General features: G+C 41.9%; 1 protein-coding gene across 1 annotated transcript in view; it reads right to left on the bottom strand.

The window, feature by feature from the left end:
• The window catches only part of LOC112068241 (chemokine-like protein TAFA-5), a gene marked incomplete at its 3' end in the record, with an annotated part of 16,159 nt that extends 14,547 nt beyond the window's left edge, over positions 1-1,612 (bottom strand). Inside the window, exon 1 of the mRNA XM_024135337.2 lies at positions 893-1,612. Within this exon, the coding sequence (XP_023991105.1) occupies positions 893-995 (103 nt within the window). The remainder of the gene's footprint in view (positions 1-892) is intronic.
• Between the last annotated feature and the right edge of the window lie 17,656 nt (positions 1,613-19,268).

Genomic DNA, 19,268 nt, shown 5'->3' with positions numbered 1-19,268 from the left:
CCAGGGATCCTCCACAGCCAGGGATCTTCCACAGCCAGGGATCCTCCACAGCCAGGGATCCTCCACAGCCAGGGATTTTCCACAGCCAGGGACCTTCCACAGTCAGGGATCTTCCACAGCCAGGGATCTTCCACAGACAGGGATCCTCCACAGCCAGGGATTTTCCACAGCCAGGGACCTTCCACAGTCAGGGATCTTCCACAGAATACATGACAGGAGCATTGCTTCCAGCATTCATCTTTTGAGTAGCCTAACAACAAATAATCCCATAACACACTCGACAACTGATGGCTGCCGGCAGGCTCAGGGGTGGTTTTATTTAGCCTCCCAAGTTTTCTAGGCAATTTTTGAAAAGTATAATTATTATTACATATTTTTTTCATTGTTGGACATAAAAGACTGTAAAAACACCAGGAAATCAGCTCCGAGTGGTTTACATTTTGAAAATCTGTTTCCAAGTACAGTATTCCCACGCATAATAGAGAGACGTGTGATCTTATATTAAAATGTAAGCAAGGTTTGAAATGATTATGTTTGAGTCAAATATTATATCTGTTGGGGCTTCTTGCGGTAAATTTGCAGTTTACAAATGATTTGTAATTATGTTCAGTCCCAGACCATCTGCTCAAGAAAAAATCGTCCCAAGGCTGAATCTAGTGGATGATCCCTGGTCTAGAATACCAACCCAAGAGAGGGTCATTTTTATGTAAAAAGCAATAAAACAAAGCAAAACAACAACATTTTGTAACAACAATTATACACAGAGATCAAGCAGTATCAAGACAATGAAGGATCCATGTGTAGCTGTCCTGTCTCCTTGCATTAGAAATTCCAGTAAGTAGAGTAGCCTAACCGTGGCATGCATTGCATCGCATCATGTAGATGCACTTACCCTCTCTCAGGAGATGGGAGTAGATGACCCACAAGAGCAACAGACAGCAGAGCGACGCTCCTCCACCTGCCGAGAGCTTCTTCATTCCCTTTCCCGACTGCATCCTTTCTCCCGCGTCTCGTCGTATCCCTCGTTTTTCCCACTTTTAAGGTGGTGTTCAAATGGTTGAAGACTTATTCCTATGGTGTTTCGATAGCCCGCAGTTGGCATCTATTTTCCGCGGTAAATGAGTGGAGGACAATTCAATAGAGTAGCCTATGATTGACACGATCCCTTATTAGCAAATTCCCTTCTGATCTTTTTCTGTGACTGTCAATGATTTGCAGCGAGTGCAACGCCGATCGAAGCTTCATAGCAGCCCAAGTTGAATCTAAATGAGATGTCCATTTGGCAAGTTTCAAACGACATACAGGAGTCAGGAGGATTCTCACGAAACATCACTATATGATATGAAGTTAATACTCTTCATAATCACCGGTGGAAGTTCCAGGTTTATTCCATATACCGTATGGTTTATCCATTCACGGATTGCAGATCGAAAGACTCACAGTTCAAGCAGCCTACTACTGCAAGACGCGGAGGCCAACGCCAAGACCTCCGCAAGCATCGTCAGCTTCTTTGCGCTTGAGCGTGAATTTCCTACGACGACGCACTAGCTCATATTCACTGTTTCTTAAGTTGAAAGGCCAAGAAAAATAGAAGTTCGGCAACTGCAAAACAAAACAGGATATAGTCTAGTTATGCACGGTGGCTGTGCAATCGACTGCAATAAACATCAACATACATCCTAAAGGTCACAAATACACCGTGTTGGGAGTAGTGGACTACATTTAGCATAGTTCAACTAGTAGCCTAGGCCTAATTTAACTACATTTTTGCAGTAGCTTGGTGGTAGTTTAAAGGCCCACTGAAGTCAAAAACTTGATTTTCTGTGTTGCATATTTCCACACTATGAGGTTGGAATAATTGCCTACTGTGAAATTGTGAAAATTATGATAATGCCATTTTAGTGTAAAAGCTGTTTGAAAAGACCACCTGAAATTTCAGTTTTGGTGGGATGGAGTTTTGGCCTGCCTTCAGTTATTAGACCAATAAGAATGAGCAGGGGTGCAACTTTCACTGGGGACGGGGGGCATGTCCCCCCCACATTCTGAAATTGCATTTTTGTCCCCCCAGTTTTACAATTGGAATGTGAAACATAACGAGGCAGCGGTGTGCTTTAGGACCATGCGGACGCCTCCGAGCGGTCGGTTAGGCTGTTTGGAGTGTTAATCCATCTGGATAAAAAAATGGATAATGATGTCCCCCCCACTTCTAAAACCAAAGTTGCCCCCGGGAAAGAGAGTTCCAAACCTCTCTGCCAATTACAGCTGGTTATCTCTGCCACTCAGACCACCCCCAGACAGTCCTAGCAAAATACTTGCTTGAGAAATTGCTCTTTGCCAAGAAGCTATTTTTGTTTATTTTTTTGACCATTTTAATAGAAAACAATCACAATAAGGTACTTCATTTTTACACATTAATTATTTGATATTGAAATAAGAATGGGTGCATTGAACTTTTAACTAAATGCATATCTTGGTAGTGTTTTCAGTAGTTAATTACTTTTCTGCAGTGGTAACTACTGGAACTACACACTACTTTTTTGCAAAAATAAAATATAATATGGGTGAAGTAGGCATGCATTTCCTTTCTTTTTACGGCATCAGAACTGCCTAAATCTCACTCGAAACATAGTTTTTGTGTTTAGTAGACTAAATTACACATTTTGTCAATATCTGACTCCAGAGTGAGCTGTTCTTGCAATTTGTAGTCTATGACATTTCAGAGATATGTTTCACATAGTTTGGATGTAGTGAATTACTTGAAAGTAACTTTAGTTCAGTAAACTATCTTTTTCTTAAGTGCAGCTTTAGTGTAGCTTAACTTCTTCCATTGTGAAATAATTGGTAGCTTGGTTAACTCATTTCAGAGTACTGTAGCTTCCCCAACACTGCAAATAAAGGCTGCTTAAACAAAAGTGCTGTTTTGTCAGATTTGTTTTATATTAGGCTACACTCACAAAAGTGCAATGTCCAAGGCTATATGCTGTTGCATTTGTCAGTTATTGTAATTATTTGGCCAAAATTGAGGATTAAAAATAGGCTATCGGTATATCAATCTCTGTCGAAGTCTTGTCGCCTGAATGAGCTAGATTTTATCTCATGCATTTTTGCTATGATCCAGTAACAGCAGCTCTACAAATGTCTGTAGTCTATTGTGATTCAATCATATTGCCAAGTCCACCGAATTCAACTCTCGGTCATCCACCGACTATATCGCTAAATAAATAGGCAATGTCTAACCTGTTTTGACGGGACAGCGAGAAAAGAATAGATCCCAAGAGAATCGCTTCCCCTCCAAGGAGTCCATTCGTACAGGCTATGCAGCATTTAGGCTACATGTCAGCTAGGATTTCCATCGGAAAGCGTGTACACGAGTAGCCTTGAGTTAGAATGTTCCCATCCCATCTATCTGACTTGCTCTCTCTCAGCAGTTAACATTACACTCACAAAAGTTTCATATTATGTGCAAATAGTTAAAGTACAAAAGGGAAAATAAATAAACAGAAATATGGGTTGTATTTACAATGGTGTTTGTTCTTCACTGGTTGCCCTTTTCTTGTGGCAACAAGTCACAAATGTTGCTGCTGTGATGGTACACTGTGGTATTTCACCCAGTAGATATGTGAGTTTGTCAAAATTGTGTTTGTTTTCGAATTCTTTGTGGATCTGTGTAATCTGAGGGACATATGTGTCTCTAATAACATCATACATTTGGCAGGAGGTTAGGAAGTGCAGCTCAGTTTCCACCTCATTTTGTGGGCAGTGTGCACATAGCCTGTCTTCTCTTGAGAGCCAGGTCTGCCTACAGCGGCCTTTTTCAATAGTAAGGCTATGCTCACTGAGTCTGTACATAGTCAAAGCTTTCCTTAAGTTTGGGTCAGTCACAGTGGTCAGGTATTCTGCCACGGTGTACTCTCTGTTTAGGGCCAAATAGCATTCTAGTTTGCTCAGTTTTTTAGTTAATTCTTTCTAATGTGTCAAGTAATTATCTTGCTGTTTTCTCCTGATTTGGTTGGGTCTAATTGTGTTGCTGTCCTGGTGCTCTGTGGGGTCTGTTTGTGTTTGTGAACAGAGCCCCAGGGACTCTTCTCCAGGTTCATCTCTCTGTAGGTGATGGCTTTGTTATGGAAGGATTGGGAATCGCTTCCTTTTAGGTGGTTGTATAATTTAGTGGCTCTTTTCTGGATTTTGATAATTAGCGGGTATCGGCCTAATTCTGCTCTGCATGCATTATTTTTGTTTTACGTTGTTCATCTAGGATATTTTTCCAGAATTCTGCATGCAGAGTCTAAATTTGGTGTTTGTCCCATTTTGTGAATTCTTGGTTGGTGAGCGGACCCCAGACCACACAACCATAAAGGGCAATGGGTTCTATAACCGATTCAAGGCCCTTCTTGCCGGAAGTAACCTGTGGTGCTGATGTTTAGGCTGCGGTGTGTATAGTTTTTGTGTGCTCTAGGGCAACGGTGTCTAGATGGAATTGGTATTTGTGGTCCTGGCAACTGGACCTTTTTTGGAACACTTTCTCTCAACACACAGAGAGACGCACACTCAACACATGCACACACAGACACACAGCCAAATGTCTTCCCGAATTCCTTTGTGAGAACAGGCGATGAATCACATTCTTTGGATAAAATTGTCTAATTAAGACAATTTTATGCCAAAACTCCATTGCTCAGAGGAGCAGGGAGATAAAGAAAACAAAGAATATTGGCCATGTTGGGAATTTTCCTATTCAGACATAAGGTGGATGAGAGATGAGATGGGACAACAGTACAATGCATTGGGCATTGGAGAGCTTCTTGAACCTCTCCTTCGGGGACCACAGCTGTTCCATGTATTTGATCTATTCCAGAGCTAGCACACCTGATTCAACTTGTCAAATAATCATCAAGCCCTTGATGAATGAATCAGGCGTGCTATAGATCAGGGCTGGAATACAATTGTGAAACATCTGAGGGATCTGAGAGATCTGAGAACCACTGAGGTAGAGCACATGGAAGAACACAATGTCTCTGAAGACAGTGGGCCTGAATTGTTATCCCTCCACAGTGGAGTCAGTAGATCAAGAATGTGGTCATAGCAACATCTCTAGATAACTGATTATATTGTTTTGGAACATTCTGAACAGAATGTACAGAAAAAGCCTTTGTGTGTGTTTGTATGTATGTGGTGTGGTGTGTGTGTTACCCGGTCAGATTTAGAGCTCTGCAGATGCCACTCTATCTTCTAAATGACCACCATTAAAACTCCCTGGCTGTTGAGTACCAGACCTATAATTCAGTCCTCCGCTATACGACCAGTCAGTCAGTCTGGTCTGTATTAGCCGATGGCAAGGTGGTCTCAGTTCAGATATATTCATCCACTTTTACAGGGATGGATCTTAGGATGAACTATACTGTGACAACCGTAAGGTAAAGGACACTTGGTTTATTCAAAGAACCCGTTTTAATGGATCCTCAAAGAACATTTTGGGGTTCATTTTTGAGCTACCCCCCTCCACTGTTATTATTATTATTAATACGCATTACAATAACACAGTATTTTAGTTCTCATTATGATTTTAGTGTTAAAGCAGAATAAAAATCAAATATGAGGTAAACTCCCAGCATAGCCCCATGTCCAATGGGTATATCTGGCGTGTTGATGTTAATGTGTTGATGTTCTCCTTATCCAAAGCCAGGATGATTTTACAGTGCATGGTGATTGAACAGGTTTCCTGTTAAATGAGGTGTAGGGAGGGTGAAGTCTCAATCCAAGAAATAATAATTATACAGATGATTAACAAAACATGCACACAACAGTATTCCTACCTTGGTTTTTGTGGTGAATGTGAATGAAAAAAACTTTTGATAATGGTTTTCATACACATACCTTGTCCACAATGTAGAGGCCTATGGGATATTCATTGAAGAGGTAAGGGATCTGCACAACATACCAATACCAATTGACATACATTTGTATGCCTCCTTGTCTGTATACCTGCAGATACAGACACAAAAGAGACCAGTTCAGTAATCTGCACACAAAACAGCTAGCCTCCAACATATTCTTATAGCCTACATATTCTTACCTCTTTGATTGATATCCATTGAATTGTGTCCATTTTCTGTTTTAGAAAGATTTGCACAAATATGAAAAGATAAATGGTATCATCGTAAAACAATATCAAGTTAGTTCATACGAGGGACAAACCTTCCCTTAAATTGAGGAGCTCTTTACATTTTTCAGTTAAGTACCTGCACCTGCTGTCCTTTCAAATTCAAATCCAAATGTTTCATTTGGGCAGTTAGGTTCCTGCAAGAACCCCACCAACTAAGGAAGTTTCCTCGATGAACCCCACATCCTATGGGGTTCTTGGAAGAACCTTTTGGGGGACAGTTTCAGTTCCTAGAACCCTAAGGTTATTCAAAGAACTTTGAGGACCTTAGAAGAACCCTTGTTGAACCCCCAATTTTTTGAGTGTTATCTTGTGTACCAGACTCATGTGTTATCTTGTGTACCAGACTCATGTGTTATCTTGTGTTATCTTGTGTACCAGACTCATGAGGCCGTTGAAAGACACTAAAATAAGACAGATATGGATTGTTATTGATAAAATAGGCCCAAACCCACATGCGGACCAATAGTCTTATGCCTGTACCACCCACTGCCATTGTGTCCTTGAGCAAGGCAATAAAATGAATATTTCAGCAAGGCACTAAAATCAATATTTCAATAGCGTGAAAGCTCTCATGCTCTAATGCTCTTGTTTATACAACAACCCTACATAGCCCAGTCTCTTCCCTGGTTACAGCACCAGCACTCTGCTCAACCTCACAACAACTCCAACACCCATGATCCACACCAATTCTTATTTGGCAACTACTATGAATCCTTTCCTTCTGCTCTTTTCTTCTATGGGCAAGGCAGCAAACGGACTGACACAGAGTGGTCCTCTTTCTGCTCCGCTGGAGTGATAGCCGTGTTGACAATCTCTCTGCAAAGGGACGGGAACATCTGTCCTTCTGAGATGCAGCGGACCTTGAAAGGAAAACATAAACAAATCCGCAAGCAGCAAGAAGGCCCTTCCGCAATTACAAAGCGGACACACGTGCCCCTCATAACAAAGTGGGGTTCTAAGGAGTTTAGTTCTCTTTGAACTGGGTTTTATTTCTGTGGCTCGCCTCAAAAATAATTGTGGACAGAATTGTCACTGGGTAGCTGCTGGGTAGCTCTCAGAGTCCATAGCCTAGGAGGTATGTTGGACTAAGCAGTCTGGTGAAGAAAAATGTACTCTAATTTGCACTTTTTTGTTCCCCCCCCCAATTAGATGTATAAAGCATTACAGGGATGATGAAACCAAGACACTCCACTTAATATGATATGTTACGTTTCATATGGTATGTATTCATTTGTGGATGTCCATCACCCATTTCGTATGATATGTTGCAAATATCAAAATGTATAATATGTTACAGATTTGAAAAATATACAATATGCTACAAATTTACAAAAAAGTATGATATGTTACAAATTCTAGCTAGGTGGCTAATGTTAGCTGGCTAACGTTATCTAGGTTAGGGGTAAGGGTTAAGTTTAGGATTTAGGTTAAAGGTTAAGGATACAGGAAGGGTTATCTAAAAAGATTAGGGGAAGGGTTAGCTAACATGTTATGTAGTTACAAAGTGCTAAAAAGTAGTAAGTAGTTGAAAAGTTGATAATTAGCTAAAATGCTAAAGTTGTCCGTGATGAAGGTTAGGGTTAGCTAAAAATGTTAAGGTTACAGGGAGGGTTATCTAAAAGGGTTAGGGTTAGGGGAAGGGTTAGCTAACATGCTAAGTAGTTGCAAAGTAGCAAGTAGTTGAAAAGTTGCTAATTAGCTAAGATGCTGAAGTTGTCTGTGATGAGATTCAAACTCCTTTTTGCCTTAACCTTTTTGCCTTAAGAAATCATCTGTGTTATGTAACTATACGCAACATTTGATACTAATTTGAGTATCTCAGATTTACATTTACTATGTTACGTTTAGTCTGAGACCAGGCTGGATGAAATGGTCCCTTAGAGAAGGATCCTTAAAGGATATTTTGAAAGGCCTACAACAATGCATAAATATACAAAAGATCCCAGTCCTAGTTGCTATCTAGCAGTCAGAAATCCTAAGTTTGTTAGGATATGCAATCATTTATTTATATGAAAAACATTAGCTAGCACATACCTAGCGTTTCTGTCTGTAACCTTGGCATTGGTTGTTCAACTTAAGCCCATAGTGAATAAGCAGTAACTGTTAAGTTCCTTACTTGACATATTGTGATAATGCAACTTATCAATGGGACAGAGACAGTCGTCAAATATGCATTGCTTTTGATTTACTTCCTTCATTGGTAGTCTCAAATTGAGTGGCACAATGTCGAATGGTTGCAATAAGAAATAGTGTTTTTTCCTTAATGAAAGGTGAATGTGAAAGTCAAGGGCCTAACTTTGATTTGAAATATGGGGGGACAACAGAGGGTAAAACATGAGTGTCTGTGGGGACAGGACTATGTAGGGGGAGGGTAGGGTCAAATGGTGTTAGTGGAAGTGTACAGTACCTCTCAATACAGGATTGGCCAACCCTCTTACTGGAAAGCTTTTGCTCTAGCTTGCAGGCCAGGATGTTCACTGCCTTAATGGAGGACACATACATGTACATCATACTGACAGGGTCCATCTCATCCTCTCCATGTCTCCGTCCCTTTATCTTCACTGATCTGAAAACACAAGCTAGGTTAAAGCAATATGAAGGATGTTTACTGACTACCGGGCATTTGCTTTCACCTGTCCAGTTCTTTAATGTCAGTGCAGATGGAGGCAAGCACACAAAGAGAGGAATTGTTGAGTTCTCTCTTCAAATTGCCAATAGCAAACATGAATCCACTGTTGATCTTCTTCCTCATTGTGAGACGGGAACTTGAGTAGCCTTGGAGTGTTTGTTTTTGATTAGCAGTGTTTAATGGTCTCTACACATTCAATTATCAGCCTCTTTGGCAGTCGATAGTCATTCGCTCATTAATGGCCCAGAACTGATTACCAAGGAGAGGAGGAGTGAAATGTGATTAATTTAAAACCACTAATTGATTAAATCCACTTAGAGGAAGGTGGGAATTTCAAACCTGAGCAAGTTTGCAGTTGAATGCACCCCAGTAGTCTTTGTAATAAAAAATGGGTACTGTATGTGTTAGCATTGGTGCCTTCTTGTGACAGGTCTCTGTTGTAAAAGGGATGTTTAATATCAAAGGAATACCAGTATTTGATCCAGGATAAATAAGAAAACCACTGAATATTTGGTTCATGGGGTCTCCCGGGTGGCGCAGTGGTCTAGGGCACTGCATCGCAGTGCTAGCTGTGCCACCAGAGACTCTGGGTTTGCGCCCAGGCTCTGTCGCAGCCGGCCGCGACCGGGAGGTCCGTGGGGCGACGCACAATTGGCCTAGCGTTGTCCGGGTTAGGGAGGGTTTGGCCGGTAGGAATATCCTTGTCTCATCGCGCTCTAGCCACACATCGCGCTCTAGCGGCCGGGCGCAGTGCGCACTCACCAGGTGCACAGTGTTTCCTCCGACACATTCCTCCGACACATCCGACCCGGCTGGCTTCCGGGTTGGATGCGCGCTGTGTTAAGAAGCAGTGCGGCTTGGTTGGGTTGTGTTTCGGAGGACGCATGGCTTTCGATCTTCGTCTCTCCCGAGCCCGTACGGGAGTTGTAGCGATGAGACAAGATAGTAATTACTAACAATTGGATACAACGAAATTGGGGAGAAAAGGGGGTAAAAAATATATATATTTGGTTCACAGTACAGAATTACTAACCTGCATGTCAGCCTGATCAATTTGCTTTAAACTCTCAGACTGGTTAAAAGGCTAGAACAATGCAAAGCAGATAAGTTCAAAGGATAATTCCTCAGCTGTACATTTGCTTACACTCTCAAGTGTAATTGTTCCATGTTTTCTGTATCTATGTAGACTATGTGTAAATTCCTCTTCTACATTCTGTCTGGTTATTCTGTCTATTGCCGGCAGCACCATTTCACCAAGTCAAAATTCTGGGTATATGTAAATGTAGGCTTACCTGGCGAATAAAGGTGATTCTGATTCTGACTCAAATCAATAGTATCTATACTTTACAAGTGGCTGTGGTTAAAAGTGCTCCAATTATACATGCCTATATGTGGAGACACATGGATACAGCCACGGAGGTAGCTGCAACAGTAATTTATTTATTCTACATTCATCTGTCTCAGTCCGATAACTGCTGAAATACTGCTCTACTAGAGCCCTATTTGGAGGCACAGCATCAGTGCAAAGTAGAGCTCTCGTGTGCAGGCTCACACAGGCATACAGACCTGCCTATCCTACTGTTTTTTTCATACCCCTTGGCACAAACATTCCCACCAGAAGTAATTGGAGAGGTCTGTATGTGTGTGGGGGGGGGGGGGGGGCATGTGTGTGTGCGTGCGTGCGTGCGTGCTTGTGTATTTTTGATTCACGGTTGCATTCGAAGGATATGTCAATGAGTAAGACTCACTGTCCAATCATGCGCAATCTGAGCAAAGGTAATTGGCTTGGCTGTCGCTCCACATCAGCAACATCAACTAAGCTGGCAGGAGTCTTATCGGCTGTAGTCCCACATGCTTCAAAACAACATGCCCCTCTACCGCTGCACCATCTAGTGTCCTGACCAGCTGGATCAAGGCCTGGAAACTGCTTCATTCACAACCACAAGGTTCTCCAGCGGGTGGTGAAGACGATCCAGTAATTCACTGGAGCGGTGGTCCCACAGCCAGGCTGAAGATGTGCTGTTGCTATTACTCATGATTTTAAGACCATCCAAACACCTCTCTTCATGTACTGTATCAATAGTAACAAATCACACTGAATTGCTAGATGGTAGGTTTCCATCCACACATTCTCAGATTAAAAAAAACAGCAGATTGGCTAAGGTCTTTGAGAACATTTTTCGCATTCTCAGAGGACTGCAGAAGTTGACCGTGTATACAGTATGAGAGGTTACATTGGAGTGCAGACTGAGATCCTTTTGAAAGAACCAGGCAGTCTCGCAATGCTATTAGCGCTTCCTAAGACACCATGACAAAGTGGTGCCATGCAATCCTATTCATCTTGCAGCTCTGGCCTGGAGCCGCTCACACTTCCCTACAGACAGGCTGTGTCCCAAATGGCACCCTATTCCTTATATAGTACACTGCTTTTGACCAGAGCTCAATGGGCCCTGGTCAAAAGTAGGGCAGTACATAGGGAATAGGGTGCTATTTAGAACACAACCAGAGGGAAATGAGAATAGGGCAGCAAATAGTACGCTATTGAATCAGTGGAGGGATGAGACTTATCCTGGTGCAGTTCGGCCACCGTTTTCAATTTGTAATGTTACTGTGAAAGCATATTGTGACTCAAATACAGGACTCCATGTTGAGTGTTCAGTTAAAGGGAGTTGTATACACTCTGCTGTTTCCTTCCTTGTGCGAACCACACCAATCTACTGCCATCTCATTTCAGAGAATGGACCCAAAATAATCTTCGTCAAAGCTGCAGGAAGGAGTTGGAGTTCAGTTGTCAAACTATCGGCTGTTAACCTTTCACGAGTATCAACCCCGGATCCGGGAGCACCCCCCACCCCCCACACACTGATTAGCATAGCTAGCATAGCTTCAGAAGTAGATAGTAGCATCTAAATATCATTAAATCACAAGTCCAAGACACCAGATGAAAGATACAGATCTTGTGAATAAAGCCACCATTTCAGATTTTTAAAATGTTTTACAGGGAAGACAAAATATGTAAATCTATTAGCTAAACACGTTAGCAACCACATACCACCCACTACTTCTAAACTCCATCCAGTTTCTCTACTCCTTTCAGGTGCTTCACAATTCGTCAACTAAGAATTCTGATATCCACTTACAAGAAAAAAAACCTTTCAGATGACAGATCTGATAACATATTCATAGGGTATAGGATTAGTTTTTGTTAGAAAAAAGTGCATATTTAGGTAGAAATCACAGGTTTACAATTGCAGCCACCCATCAAATGACTAGAATTATAGATAGACAAGTGTATGACAATTTTACTCTCATTATAAACTCTTCATAAAAATAGACACAAGGCATAGCAATGGAAAGACCCAGGTTCTTGTGATTTCAGACAATTTTCAGTATTTTTCTAAGCCGTTTTTCTAGCGAAAACCACATTAAATCATAGTAGCCATACCACATGAACACGTTACCAGAGCATCGATTCCAGCCAAAGAGCGTATAACGTAATCACCGCCAAATATAATTTAATTTTTTCACTAACCTTCCTCAGAATTCTTCCGATGACACTCCTGTAACATCATTTTACCAATATACATATACAGTTTGTTTCGAAAAGGTGCTATAGCCATACAAAACGCGTGGTTACACAATAAAATACTAGGAAATCAAGCCTCATATGTCTGACGTCATCTATCAGAGTGATCTTGTATTAATTGAAAGCTAATTCATATACTTGACTAAAAAATACAGGGTTGACAGCAATCGAAAGACAAATTAGTTCTTAATGCAACCGCGGATTTACATTTTTAAAATTATCCTTACTTTTCAATACAGGGTTGGCAAGTGAAGCTATACCAAACAAAATGGCGAAATATGCGTTTAAATATTTCGACAGAACACGTTTATCATATTAAATATTTGCTTACTTTGAGCTGTTCTTCCATCAGATTCTTGGGAATGTATCCTTTCTATGTTATAAAGCGTCTTTTGGTCGATAGATGTCCCTCTGTCCTTCGAAATGTCACACCAACGACCGACTCCCTAAAACGTGTCCAAACTTTCAGAACGCACAACAAAAAATTCCTCAAAATCGCACTAAACGGATATAAATTGATATAAAAACGGCTCAAATTAACTCATTATGATGTTTTTAACAACTATACGACTTGAAAACATGACCGGAGAAATATGCTGCGTTAGAAAACGATTTGGAACGAGGCAGGTCCGATGCCTTCACGCTTGAGGCGCACGTTGAGAAAGGACGGTCTCTGTACATTTTGTCATTTATATGGCTGTACGTTCCCATCGACTTCATTGAAAACGTGATGAACGTACAGACACCAGAGGAAGACGTAGGCAGTGTCGGTTTCTTCATAGCATTCACTGTGGCCTTATAAAACAGACCCCAGATCAGAGCGTTAAAAAATTTCTGAAATCTGAACCCTGTCATGAAAAGTGCTGTAGAAATTGTTCTGTACCACTCAGAGACAAAATTCCAACTTCTATAGAAACTAGAAGGTGTTTTCTATCCAATAATAACAATAATATGCATATTGTACGATCAAGAATTTAGCACGAGGCAGTTTAATTTGGAGACACAAATATGCTAATGCGGAACAGCACCCCCTATAGTTGCAAGAAGTTAAAGTGACTCCAAGGCCTGATAGCAGCTTGCTTGTCTCTGCCACTTCAACCACTGCTGCCTCCCTGTCACATCCCAACTCTTCCCTCTCCTCCCCAAACCACAGGTAGCAAGCAACTCCACGTTAACATTGCATGGGTAGATATTCAAAGAGACCCAATTTCCCATGTCTCTCCCAACACATCTTTGAAATCGCTTGTTGATAGTTGCTCTGAAACGGTAACCTCTCTTTATGCTATGAGTGTAGATAGAGGGATAGTGTTTTAGTGTGTGAGTGAGTGTGTGAGTGTGTATGTGCGTGTGAAAGAGAAAGAGAGATGGAGAGAGAAAGGAAGCAAAACAGACAGAGGCAAACGAAGCTCACGGGATGGAGATGAAAAGGGGGAGAGCAAGGGAAAGTGAAAACTCATAAGATGTAATCAAGCGTGCGCCCATTGTGCAGAATTTACAGCTGTAATTTGGTATTCCAGGGCTCCTGTCTGGATGGAGAGGCACGGCACATTCTCATTTGCCAGAAATGTCTCTGCTTGGTGGGCTTTCTGCCTCTCTCCAACAGCTCAAGGCACGGACACAGAGTAGAACAGTTACAACCCGGCAGGGTTCAAAAGAAACCTGCGACAGAGCACAGAGACCACATACTGTGAAAATACTGTAACACCTCACAACAGAAGGCACAATGCCAACGGGATTATTGCTCTGCAGGAAGAAGAGCTGAAAATACTGTGAACCAGGACAGAAAAAGACAACCTTATTTCCATATTTTCATAAGGAGAGCTAAATAGATAAACTAGATCAAAAATGACAAAATTAGTGACCACCAACAATGTCAATCTAAGGTTTAAATTGAGTTCTGGGCCCATATTCAGAAAGTGTCTCAGAGTAGGAGTGCTGATCTAGAACCAGGTGTCCCCTTGTCCATTCATTGTAATCTTAAACAAAACTGATCCTAGATCCGCACTCCTTCTCTGAGACACAATCAATACTGTCCCTGACCACTTTGAGAGCTCACCATCTCTAATAGCAGAGTAGGGTTTTGTGAATGTGTGTTGCAGGATCGGCAACAAGACACACATATTTGTTCCGGTCAACTCCTCTCAAGGCAATTAAACACACAGTAAAAAATACTTCTGTGCCTAGTGTGAGTTCACTAGCTGCTCACCCATTGTATGGTTACCTTGACGAACAGCCTGTAGTTTGATTAGAAAGCTGCTTGCTCCATTGTGCTGGATGGTACTGAGGGGGAAGTCAGGGGGATTGAGCACTCACTCGTCATTTGTTCTTAACCAGACAACAAGCAAACATGGCTCCATGATGCTCTCTGACTGAGAGACTGATGGCCATTTGCTTCAAAATCTACAGAAACAAGTCATAAGACAAGTTAATGGGCGCTCAGTTTTGATCGAAAGGAATGAGCATGTCATGCTTGTACTGTTTGTTTGTGTCTTAAAGCCCAAATCTCCAAGCTAACATAGAAGGATGGAATGAGCAACTATTAATCGTTGATTAAATTATGTGTGTAGTTAGACGTGTGTGTATCTTACAGCCAGAAGATCGGCAGCTAACCGACAGGCAGCGGATCGGTATTTCCTCTGTGGCTGTAAATAGCTGTGCTGCTGTATTGTGCTGTGCTGTGGTCGCCGGGGGAACGCAGGCTGTTGTTGTGGGGCCAGCAGCACCAGCACTATTGAGTAAATGTCATAATGCTCCTATGATGTCTTCATATGGAGGAGAGTCACTGCTGGGTGCCCGCTGTTTCGCTGTGTAATGAAATATGTCGGCCGTGATGTATGGTTGTGAGAGAAGCCCAGATTGAAAATTGAATCACACTAACTTAATTTGTGGTCGGGGCAATCAAATTACCTGTTTTGGCTGCAGTGCTGACGATGAATTCATCTTTGTGACCAAACTGTCACGCCAGCGTAAGGGGGCGGAGGGGACAGAGTATGTAGGGGCTATAGAATAATTTGCTGTTGGTGCGGAGTTGTAGATGTATGCTTGTGGCCACCATAAAGCACATAGTACTGTGAAAATATGTTTTACATAGTGTAAAGGCCATACTACCTACAGACTTCATAACACCTACATAGACAGGCTCTACAAAAAACACAGATCAGCCTTTCACGAACATTTATAAACGCCAACGTCAGCTTATGTCGAGAGCCACTGACTGACATAGGGTATAAAGTGCCATACTAACCTGCGGTTGCTGACACAGGCCTGGGTATTTCCTACTGTGTGGTCATGGTGTAATGCCTTTCCCAGAAAGCACCTAGGATATTTTGGAACTGGGAGTCTTTCTTGAAATATATTTATCGGTGTGGTGAGTTACAAAATGGTCGAGACAATTGTTGGTTAGAAACGTGACTTTAGAACTTCTGTAACACAGTCATTCAAAGGGTACGCTGGGAACGATGTTGACGTCTTGTGTCTATCCCTTACTTAACGCATCGTAAAGATAGACCCAACAGACATGGCATGCCGATAGAGCAAATACATCCGGTAAAATAAGTAATTACATAGTTATTGTGTTCTATTCACTGAGGTATACAGAATCAATGAATTGTGAAATTTGGTCACGGTTCAACCAATTATTCCAATTGTGACCAAATGTCTGACAGACCATTGAAATGATAGCAATGTGTACACACACACTTCACACCCACAGTCATTTCACACTCTCAAACACACACACACACTCTTCACACATTTCTCTCTCTCTCTCAAGCACGCATATACAGTACTTGCCATTGAATCGCGGTACCTGAATAGCGAGAGAATCTCAGAGCAATGCAGCCACGCAAAAAAAAGGAGCAGAGATACACGACCAAGCTTAAGTAATGGAGAAACAAACACATCAACACCCAGGATCACACTTCTTTGAACAGAAGTGCCGATGATCACAAACGATGCGGACAGAAGAACTTTCATCGTTATCATCATTACAGATCGCCGTGTCTCTTTGTCCAACCAATGTGTCATCTGTTACATGAAGCAGATCACTGCCTTAAGCCCAATGTCAACCTCATCCGAAGAGGACATTTGGTCGAATGGTTAAGACGTTGTTGGGTTCCCGAGCAGGAGACCCAGGTTCACATCCCACCAGTAACATACGGACATAATATGATCGCGTTCTTCTACTTCATTCTGTAATAACACACAACCAAGAGCCTTCGCCTATGGTGTCACACTGTGAAAGCCACCTTACCAGACACACCTCTCTCTGGTTCTCACCACTTCTAACACACCAGACAACTACTGTCATCCCTCTTTCTCGCTCTATGCAGAAAGTGCAGTGCATTTAGAATCTGAAGGGAAAACAAGCCCCTATAAATAACCTTGTTTACCCCTTTGTGTTGTGCCTGTGTCCTGCTGTGAACAACCCACTCTTTTGCTTTGGTGGAGAGTCACATTCTATAAGAGTAAGCTGAGAAACAGAGGAAAGCAATTTGAGGAAGAGACTACGGAAGAAGAGGAGGAGAAGAAAGGCAAAAAGATGGAGAGATTGGAGGTGAGTTGAATCAAAGGGACTGCTGCTCGTGTGAGAAGGGCTGATGTGCACGTTGGTGTCATCCCCCTCAGTGGCCGGTTGTCACGGTAATGATGCGGAAGTAAGATATAGTCACTTTATCACCACACTCAGGGTCTAACATGGCCTGGGCCTTTGTCTCTCCTGCTCCCTCTGTCTTCGGTTCCAAACTCGCTGTAAGTGACAAATTGATCCTTGGAGACATGCCTTTTTGTCCCTGCTTGCACTGCTGAACAATGAGAGAAAGGAAAAAAACACGTGGAAGTACAATATCTGGGAGCCTGGATGTGGATAATGTAGTAACTGCCTGATAGCAGGGCTATAATGGTTCCACTACCCTATTGTCCTGGGCAAAAGCCGACTACTCACATTCCAATTAATTTGCGCACAAAAAGATGGAATTTATTTTTACTTGTGCACCTCGTGTTATATCAAGGCCTAAACCTGCACTCGTCCGTATACACTCGTACTAATATCGAACGAAAAACTGAGGGCTTACAGCTGAGCTGTGACCCATCAAATAACCCCAAACATCACAGATATCCTACTCTTTCATCTAAATTGGCTTCCTCCACATCCCATCTCCTCTAAAACAAAAGGAGTTATTGTGAGCGCATCTGGCTGACCTTTTCCTGACATCCTCCGCAATGGAGCCCGAGGACAAAGAAACCAGGAGAGCGACAAGAGAAACAAAACTGGAGAGAACCTACCAGGAAGAGGAAGAAAGGAGGATGAGTGTCTTGCCTCCCAACACCCCTGGCTGTCAGACACGGTTATGATTATGAGACACAGGCAGGGGTCAGTGCACCAACGTGGGTATTACAATAATATACCACTACACCAGGGCTATGATAAGAATACAACTCTGACTCAGATCTGAATGTACTGTACTGTGTATGGGTCTATGTTGTATGAATGGATAGGGCATGTTCTGTAGATGAGTAGCAAGTGCAGCATAAATCCATCCAAGCACAAGTCAGACTCTTCACAGCTGAATTATTGACTCACTGCCATTGGATGACTCATGCTAATTCAACAGTGGCTGCCTTTGCTTGTCTCCTTGTTTCCTGGCCTCCTTTCTTTAGTGGCCATGGAGCTGTATTAAGTGTTAGAGAGTTGGAAAGCTCATTTAAAGCCATCAGCTTACGTATGTGAGGGAAAGATTGATAGAGATATTTATTTGGTACAAGTAGTCTTGTAGCTACTGTAACATCATTTTATCAGGCCTCGCTGTAAAGACCATCCAATCATTTGATTGCAGAGTGTTGCATTGCATAACACCGTAGTAACCACTTATTGTTAAATCAAGACTTTTGAAGAATCGAAAGCAACGTAACGACTAAGGTAGCTGTAGTGCCACTCGAAAACTTGATGTCTTTGAAGTGTTTCAACATTATTCTCTCACGGGCTTTTCTCCTTCCCTTCTCTCACAGTATTCTATCATCAAACCGTTCTCCTCCCCTCCAACTCTTCATTCCATCCCTTCCCTCCCCCCTCTCTATCACACACCCTAATATTTGACTTTTGAGAAAAAAATCGATTCCTGTGTTTTCACCACTGTGTCTGATTGATGACGTGCCGACATCATCTCACAGTCTGATGCCTTTTATAGGCCCACTGTTGATCGCCATTCAGCTGCTTTTTATCACAAATAATAACAGGAGACGTAATGGCGGGCCCATGTGGTAAATCAAAGCTCAGTGAAAGTGGTGGTCTAGTCAATGAAGACAAGCTGGGGACGGCCGAGAGTAGCGTTGCAAAGGGAGGGTATATTACTGGTAACTTTTTAAGTTTACCAGTAAACTACCAGAATATTGGTAACCTTCAAGGATTTCATGGAATTTTATCACGACAGCTAGTGGCCATTTTGGGTACATCAGATTATCACAGGTGCCTGTAATTATCTGTAAAATATATAAAATCATCAAATAAGATGATTTTAAAATAAAATAAAAATATTACAAAGCTGTTAAACATTATCCTAAGTATAAACCATCAACTTAGTCAATATCATTGCCGTTTAATATGAGGGTTTCAGGATGAAATATCCTTTACATTTATGTCAATGTCTTTGTAAATGTTTTGGTACCAAACTGGTGGCAGTTGTGAAAAAAGAAAATAGTTGGAGGAGTTGCAGAGTTAATTGAAAACAATGCCATTGTTGATTAGATGCGTTTTAACATTAATTAGGCTATTTAAGCAATAAGGCCCGGGGGTGTGTGATATATGGCCAATATACCACGGCTAAGGGCTGTTCTTATGTACGACGCATCGCGGAGTGCTAGGACACAGCCCTTAGCCGTGGTATATTGGCCAT

This window comes from Salvelinus sp. IW2-2015, unplaced genomic scaffold (assembly GCF_002910315.2).
Source record: "Salvelinus sp. IW2-2015 unplaced genomic scaffold, ASM291031v2 Un_scaffold345, whole genome shotgun sequence".
Taxonomy (NCBI): domain Eukaryota; kingdom Metazoa; phylum Chordata; class Actinopteri; order Salmoniformes; family Salmonidae; genus Salvelinus; species Salvelinus sp. IW2-2015.
This window is presented reverse-complemented; position numbering and strand designations above follow the sequence as displayed.